This window comes from Acipenser ruthenus, chromosome 9, assembly GCF_902713425.1.
Source record: "Acipenser ruthenus chromosome 9, fAciRut3.2 maternal haplotype, whole genome shotgun sequence".
NCBI lineage: Eukaryota > Metazoa > Chordata > Actinopteri > Acipenseriformes > Acipenseridae > Acipenser > Acipenser ruthenus.
Genome location: NC_081197.1, coordinates 19,888,657 through 19,897,846, shown reverse-complemented (window position 1 = coordinate 19,897,846; position 9,190 = coordinate 19,888,657). Strand labels below are relative to the sequence as shown.

Genomic DNA, 9,190 nt, shown 5'->3' with positions numbered 1-9,190 from the left:
TCACACTGCACAGGGCTGTCAGCAGAAAAACAATATTAATATAATAAATACAATCACGAAACATTCGTACCCAGAGTTGGTTTCTTCTGAAAGAAATGCGTTACAGATTGGTTTCTTCGTTCATCTTTGAGTATGTACAGTACCGAACCATCCAGTAAATAACATATGGGACTACCCATGGGGTACTGCTCCAGGGGCCGGTTGTACTAATGAGAACAAAAAATGGGATCGGATCCGAATTCACTGGAGTCGGATCATAAACTGATGTGGATCCTATTCTGGAGCTACACATGGGAAACTGACCAATGAGAACGAGAAGCGAACATGACTGTGTGGCGCGAGGTTTCAATACCCCGGCTGTCAAATTTATATACAGCCTAAGAACACAATAATGTTACGAATCAATGGCAAATAAATAATAATAATATGAAAACATGTTGATTTATATGTCAATCTTAAAAATCTAAGTGGGCACATTATTTTAAAACAAAATTCTTTGGATATATCTTTGTATTTTTTTTTTAATGTACCTAGCTAATTTTTACCAAGGCAATGTACACCTCTGATTATATATATATATATATATATATATATATATATATATATATATATATATATATATATATATATATATTACATATATATTACATATATATTTGCAGACCACCGCAAGAGGCAAAATGTAATTCGACAATCGCTAAACCAATCAGGGGCTGCCATTACAGTGAAAGTTGCAATGATAAACAAATAATACACTAGTTTAAATAAAGTCAGTTTGTATGGATTCAAATAATGATTAAAATAAAGTTTGATACATTTAGCAGTACATTTTATAAGAGAGGGAGCTGGTTTGGGATATGTAGATCTGTCCTACTAAAGGGCAGGTGGAATAGGGTTACCAGATGTATGTCAAAAATATTAAAAGTGCATGCTTTGTATGAATGCATAATAATAATAATAATAATAATAATAATAATAATAATAATAATAATAATAATAATAATAATAATAATTACACGTGGATTAAGGCGTGCTAATTTTGCTGTCTAGCACTGTTCTATTACAAAAGACGAACATCCTATGTATAACGGTTTGCTTTTCCTGTTGTGAAATCACCTTTTGAACTTCAAAGTTGCTTGCTCTGCTTCCCATCCTGCAATGTGTGAATCAATGAGATCACAGTATTTTTCCTGATACAATTATCGCGTTGTGATCTCGGTGTTAAGTTTTTGTGAGGGTGGTTCACAAATTACTTCTTGTTGAGTTATTTAGCTTATGCGTTGTCTTTACTCTCAGCAAATAAATTCAGTTTTATACTAAAAAAATACTGTCAGCATCGACTTAATCAGTCTTTGTGTTTGATTGCTATTGTCTGTTGTGAAGATGGCTGACTGCACGGATAATGTTGCAGTTCCTGGACTGAACAACTTACTACAAATGGATCCGTTTCTGAAGCCGTTTGAAAAGGACTTCACAAGAAGGTAACCTTAAAAAACAAACACAACAAAAACACGACATTCTGCTTCATTTTGTGAACGATTCTATTTTACTGGTGCATACTTGTGTGGTGTTAAGTTGAATTCCAGAATGAATAGAGAAAGAATATCACTGTTAAATGTAAATTATGTCTGGATGGTATACTCGCAAACTGTAATCAACTCCACGGCCGTGAGCTTTATGTGTGCATAGTGCCCTTCATTGGGTCGTTTTGAAAAATAAATCAAAATGATATGTTCATTTGTTAAAATCCAGTGACTGTTACTTTGGCGATTAAATTAGTTTTTCCAGGTGACAGTTCTTCGTGAAGTGTTTTACTTATTATATTAAGATAGGCACACGTAGCATGGTTATGTTAAGCTCCTGACTGTTAAACACACTATGTACAAAAAATGTACAGAATTTGTAAGTCGAATACGTTTAAGAGTGCTACTGCGTACGTGCAGCAATTTTGGATGGATGTTGTTTGTAACACTCCCGGAATCGAGTATTATCATGGAATAAGAAATACCGGTAAAACTGTTTGTAACATTAGTCTGCCATGTGCGTTTCTATTGGAATTACAAGTATTTCCACGTTTGAGCTTAAGGTTAACTGAGGTGGGTGGCATAGTTGCTGGACAAGTGAAACAGTAACCTTGTTGGGGAATCAGAATAGTTTCTGGTATCAAACTAAATGTTTATGTTTCCTATAAAGGTTGACCAACGATTGATTGCTTCTACTAAAATAACACTAAGCATGTTTTAGATGTATTAGTATGGTTACAAATGATTTACTTAAAGCTGCAGTGGCCTTTTAACTGGTATATTTACTGCGTTACTCCATAGGGTTTAGCCACTTTGTTTAAAAAAAAAATAAAAATAAAACGACAAAAAAAAAAAAACAACCCATAGCAAATTCATTAGAGGGGCATTCATTTATCCCTAGTGTCAAATGTTTTTGCCATAGTGTAACTCCACAGCCAAGCATTTATGACTGTTTTAACAACAATGTGTTTAACGTGCTATAGTAAACTTATTTAAGGATTTTTTTTTCTTCTTTTCAAAACCCTTGTAGTAGTTAACGTTTCCATTGTTAAAAAAAAGCATTGGATGTTTTTGAAACATTACAAGAAATATAAAAGGTTAATGTTTCTCTTTTTTCTACCTTTTTGGATGTTTTGGATTTTTATGATTTTATATATATATATATATATATATATATATATATATATATATATATATATATAGTAGCACCCAGTGCGCTGGCGTAGTTCAAGCAGAGGCAAGAGACAGGATTCTTAACAACGGTTGCTCTTTATTAAGCTGACCAAGCAGTACTTCTGCACATGCGCTTACAGTAGCACTAATAAGTGCTAGAACCAGGCAGTGACAGAGACACACACAGAAACGAGAGGGGAAGGCCACCCCTGAACGGAGACAGCCAACTGGGGGTGGCCACGGCAACACTGGGAAACACACGGTAGGGGGGACACAACAGACAACAAATGCATCAAAGGCAACCAAATAAACACATTCAATAACTCATAATTAATAAACAACAAGGACAGTGCGGTTTGCTTGACCGCACGACATTCTGGGACACCGCTGCAACATTTCTGTCAGTCCTGTAGACGGCAGCAGCAGGCGCGCTACAATATATATAGAAAAATTCTATCTATCTATCTATCTATCTATCTATCTATCTATCTATCTATCTATATATATATATATATATATATATATATATATATATAAATAATGAGTTACCTAAGGTACCCCGGAGTAAAATTATAATTTTTGGTCAATTTAACATAAGTGGTTGAACCTAAATTTTGTAAAACTCAACAACAATAACCAAATTCACCCCATAGTGAACAGTTGCAAGGAAAACCTCAAGTTGCATAACCATACTAATATTGTGTAACTGACAAATGTTGTACATTAAACGTTAGCATGATTGGTTGCATATGTCCATGTAACACAGTGCATTATCTGTGTTTTCCAGTTTGTCTTTTTGTGGTCTGTGAATAACAGACACAAAATAAATAATCAAATGGTGAGTTTTTGTTTGCAGCCTGAAACCTCATGCCAGGACTGCCTGTGAAAACGCAGAGGACTTGCTGTTGTTTATCGTCAATGGTTCTTTGGTCCAAGGTGCATTCTGTGTTGCAGCTGTCTTCAGCACTGGGACTAGAGGAAGTGGAACTTTTCAATTTTTCCTGAACATATTCAGAGTCACTGCTGGGGGTTTGAGATTCCCCAAAGAAAATGCCTTGCCATGGTTATACAGATCTAGAAGTAAATAAATAAATGCATAAACTGTATATAAAGACATCTACCATAGTTTTCAGATCTACAATAAATTAAGTAAATAAAAAACATAAAACAGCATCAGCCCCTACTTCCTACATCTGATTTATTACATTCACGGTTCTCACTAAGAATTTTTCACAACGTGATGGTGGCACGCCAAAAGAACCGGAGATCATCGCAACCCCCTGCAGGCGAGGTAGGACAAGTCATGGACATGCGTACGCTTTGTGGAAATAGTTATCAGTGTATATAATGTTCTATAGCTATGGCTGTCAGTAGGTAGATGCGAAGTGTGCGTCATAGGATGATGTACTCCCAAGCAATGCATGGACGCCATTCCACGGAGGGGAAACAAGATTTTTGCCATAGTGTTATCATTTCTGTCAGACTGAGAAACCAGTTTTTACCTTTGAAAACATTAAGAATGGCCTATGATTATGTGGCTATAATTAGTTCTGTTTTTATTCTTCTTTCAAAAATAGCATAAATATTAGGTTTTATAAACCATTTTTTTAAAATTCACAACTGTTATGTAGTTTCTGCATGTGAGTTTTATTTGTAGTTAAAATTATAGGCTACTTACTGATTACTAAAAAAAAAAGCAATACTAATACCGTGCATCATCTCAAATTTTTAATATTCTAATAAACTGTGATCATGCGATTGTTGTTGTTGCACCATTAAAAGACTTACCATCTGACCACATGTGTGCTTGCAAGAATAAGTGGGAAAACCCGTTTGTCACTGTTGTTCATAGTTAACATAAATGTTTTTTCCACTTATCACGAGTAAAACTGGACATGTACTGTGCCCCACATTTTATATTTTAAAACTATATGAAAACCTGTCTATGGGAAACTGAAGTCATACAAAAGGATTATTGTAAAATTGTGGAACTTGAAATAAAAAAGATTGAATATCTCAAAGTGTTTGGAATACACATTACTGTTCTTTGTCTGAACAATGTATTTATTTAACCCAGCTTGTTATAATATAATAATAAAGATCTGCAACGGTGTTGGTTGTTACAGAGCCAGTGGCGGAGGAACACAAAGATGGGCCCAGGTGCAGGTTTTTTGTGGGCCCCCTTCAATTTACACTTCTGTACTCCACTTTTGTGTTTTGGAGGCATATATTTACTATTTAAAATACACTATTGGAAATCACAAAATAAATCAGATTATGTAGTGTAAAATCGCAAATGGGATTCAAGCTTTCTTCACTCACTCTCTCCTATGGTGTACAGTTGACCGTGTTGCACCTGTGTGACGTATCGAGTCCTGAGACCCTGTCAGAACGGCAGAAAGGAGAACACGCCGGGCTTTGTAGAATGAATAAATGAATAATCACCGAGGTGGATGGCCCTGAAAATGAATACATTGCTTATATAATGATTTCAACTTTTGAGTTTGCCTGCTGGGGCCCCCTAAGTGTGTGGGCCCTTGTGCAACTGCACTGGCTGCACCGGCTATTCCTCCGCTGCTGTACAGAGCTGTTTATCTGGGTCGCACCCAGGGATCTAGTCTCATCCGTTCATAGGGGGGAATGTGTTAATAAAGTTCAGTGAAGTTCAGTCTCGTCTCCGTGTCGTATAAATTACACACACCAAACTAAAGAACATGCTGTCACAACCAACCCATTGAAGAGTATTGAGAGCTCAAACAAGTATTTTAAGCAAACAGATTTCTCACATAAAGGAGTAATCAACAATGTTTCACAGGATTATTATTATTTTTTGGAAACTGAAAACACAGCGTAACGGCCTGCATACAGCGTCATTTTTCCAGGTAACAACGTAACGACACGTTACGCTTAACAGCGCATGGCGAGAGCCCTGACATTGTATGTCCATCCACAGATAAAATATTAGTGTAACCTTCCTCATCAGGATACAAATGCCTTGCTGTAGTTATTACAATGAAGAGCTACAGTAACACAGAAGTGCAATAAAATAAATACATATATATATATATATATATATATATACACAGTGCCTTGCAAAAGTATTCAGACCCCTGACCAATTCTCACATACAGCTCAAATTTGTTGGTACCCCTCCAAAAAAATCGAAGAATGCACAATTTTCTCTGAAATAACTTGAAACTGACAAAAGTAATTGGCATCCACCATTGTTTATTCCATATTTAATAGAAATCAGACTTTGCTTTTGGTTTTTTATTCAACATAATATTGTAAATAAGAAAACAAATGAAAATGGCATGGACAAAAATGATGGGACCCTTAACCTAATATTTTGTTGCACAACCTTTATAGGCAAGCACTGCAATCAAACGTTTTCTGTAGCTCTCAATGAGACTTCTGCACCTGTTAACAGATAGTTTGGCCCACTCTTCCTGAGCAAACTGCTCCAGCTGTCTCAGGTTTGATGGGTGCCTTCTCCAGACTGCAAGTTTCAGCTCTTTCCATAGATGTTCGATAGGATTCAGATCAGGACTCATAGAAGGCAACTTCAGAATAGTCCAATGTTTTGTTCTTATCCATTCTTGGGTGCTTTTAGTTGTGTGTTTTGGGTCATTATCCTGTTGGAGGACCCATGACCTGCGACTGAGACAGAGCTTTCTGACACTGGGCAGTACGTTTCGCTCCAGAATGCCCTGATAGTCTTGAGATTTCATTGTGCCCTGCACAGATTCAAGGCACCCTATGCCAGGTGCAGCAAAGCAGCCCCAAAACATAACCGAGCTTCCTCCATGTTTCACTGTAGGTATGGTGTTCTTTTCTTTTGAAAGCTTCATTTTTTCGTCTGTGAACATAGAGCTGATGTGACTTGCCAAAAAGCTCCAGTTTTGACTCATCTGTCCAAAGGACATTCTCCCAGAAGGATTGTGGCTTGTCAATATGCATTTTAGCAAATTCAAGTCTGGCTTTTTTATGTTTTTTTCTCAAGTCTCCTGGGTCTTCTTCCATGGAGCCCACTTTCGCTCAAAAAGCGAGGGATGGTGCGATCAGAAACTGACGTACCTTCACTTTGGAGTTCAGCTTGTATCTCTTTGGCAGTTATCCTTGGTTCTTTTTCTACCATTCGCACTATCCTTCTGTTCAATCTGGGGTCGATTTTCCTCTTGCGGCCGCACCCAGGGAGGTTGGCTACAGTTCCATGGACCTTAAACTTCTTAATAATATTTGCAACTGTTGTCACAGGAACATCAAGCTGCTTGGAGATGGTCTTGTAGCCTTTACCTTTACCATGCTTGTCTATTATTTTCTTTCTGATCTCCTCAGACAACTCTCTCCTTTGCTTTCTCTGGTCCATGTTCAGTGTGGTGCACACAATGATACCAAACAGCACAGTGACTACTTTTCTCCATTTAAATAGGCTGAATGACTGATTACAAGATTGAAGACATGTGTGATACTAATTAAAGAAACTAATTAGTTTGAAATATCTCTATAATCCAATTATTTATTATCTTTTCTAAGGGGTACCAACAAATGTGTCCAGGCCATTTTAGAATATCTTTGTAGAATCAGCAATAATTAATCTCTTTTCATAGCTTCTTTGCTTTATTCTATGACATACCAAAGGCATGCAAGTATACATGATAAAATAGCTTTTAATTTCATCACTTTTCAGGAGGAATGAAGCATTATTTCAATGAGCTGTAAGGGTACCAACAAATTTGAGCACGTCTGTATTACTGAATTACAAATGGTACATTGAAATTTCGTTCTGGTTGATATTTTATTTTAAAACTCTGAAACTCAAAATCAATTATTGTAAGGTGACATTGGTTTTATGTTTGGAAAAATATTTTTAAGAAAAATAAAAAACTGAAATCTGCCAAGAAGAATGGGCCAAAATCACTCCGACACTGTGTGCAAAGCTGGTACCCCAAAAGACTTAAAGCTATTATTGCAGCGAAAGGTGGCTCTACCAAATATTAATGTGTGGGGGTTGAAATGTGGGTGTGAGAGAGTGACAGCTGCAATACCAACCAAAGCCTCTATCTTCAAAGCAAACAGCCAATCAATCAAGCTGTATACAATAAGTAAGCAGAGCCAAGTCTAGTAGGTTCGCAGTGGGCTTGACTGTCTCTGTATAAAGTTTGGTGCAATTTATTGATGGAATGCCGTAGTTGCATAGCTAAGAATGGACACATAAAATCGAACATGGCCGATGGCTGCTACCCAAAAACCCTAGGGGAATCGAACATAGCCAACGGAGGCTGCAAAGGGGTTAAAGTAATCATCTATTTGCGGCCTTGTTTTCTGAAAGTCCTGCACTTTCCTGATCACTTCATCTGGGGAGTGAAATTGGCCCCACCTCAAATAACTGACATGCTTGCAGCCAGTAAAATGCTTTAACTCAGACACTGCTGAGGTGAAAAGATGTTTAACAGATATCCTAGAAGGGAAGGTAAGAAAGCTGAACATTTGAGACAATACGAATCGTGAAAATATTTTGTTACAGTAGCTACATCCACTTTAAGGAAGTGTACAGGGCAGTTTTTCAATGTGTGATTAGTTCAGTTTATATTATTGAATTGTTAGTATAATGCCTATAGTTTTCTAGGACAAATTCGGTTTTTCAAAGTGACCAATTCAGTTTTTACCAATTTATTGAGAATTAACAATGCAATTTGAACATAAGTAATATTTTTACAGTAAAAATCTATTGAATTGTTTTTATTTAAGTCCCTGAGATACTGTAGTTTTCAGAAAAATCTTTCTTACTTAAAGAAGTCCACTGGTAATAATGTACAGTAGGTCAGTCAACAAATAAGTGTTTTGAAAAAACAGCTTTTTGCTGGCATTTCAATATACAGAATAGTCAAACGCAATGCATTATTACAAAAATATACAATTTTCATAAAATTACAAATTAAATACAATGTTCAGGGCACTTCTGTCCCATCTGTAGTTTCATCTGCAACAACGCAGACTGGTTTATTCTGTACTTGCTGTAAAACTGCTTGCATGTGTTTCACCTATACCCTGGACAGAGAGAGTTGCCTTAGTTAGAGCACGGCTCTTCAACTGTTTTTTTTTTTTAAGTTTAAGGGGGCCAGATTGGAAAAAAGGTTAAGATTAGGCGGACCAGAGTATTATACTCTGCACATTTTTAAGCTATTTAATAAATATTATATAACTTAATGTTCATATATTGAACAAGACTAACACATTTTACCATATGAATAGTACTTTAATAATAGAACAGTGAGAATTTAACAGAGTATCATTACAAACATTTTAAAATGTATGTGACATATTAATAGTATAACTGTTAAGAAGAGATCAGCTCTTCTACTTTTGAGCTTTCAACTACTGTGCCCCCAGGATATGTATTTCCAAAAGCTCCTTGTTTGGTTTCAAGATGCCTTTTCATATTGTTACCTGTTTTCTTGTTATCCAGTGATCCAGTGTCATCGCTAGGCTTC

At 36.3% G+C, this 9,190-nt stretch overlaps 1 protein-coding gene across 1 annotated transcript in view; it reads left to right on the top strand.

Annotated features, from left to right (window-relative positions):
* The first annotated feature begins 1,161 nt into the window (after positions 1–1,161).
* LOC117407251 (1,4-alpha-glucan-branching enzyme-like) overlaps positions 1,162–9,190 on the top strand; it is a 267,703-nt gene continuing 259,674 nt past the window's right edge. Inside the window, exon 1 of the mRNA XM_059029676.1 lies at positions 1,162–1,481. Within this exon, the coding sequence (XP_058885659.1) occupies positions 1,384–1,481 (98 nt within the window). The 5' untranslated portion in view covers positions 1,162–1,383. The remainder of the gene's footprint in view (positions 1,482–9,190) is intronic.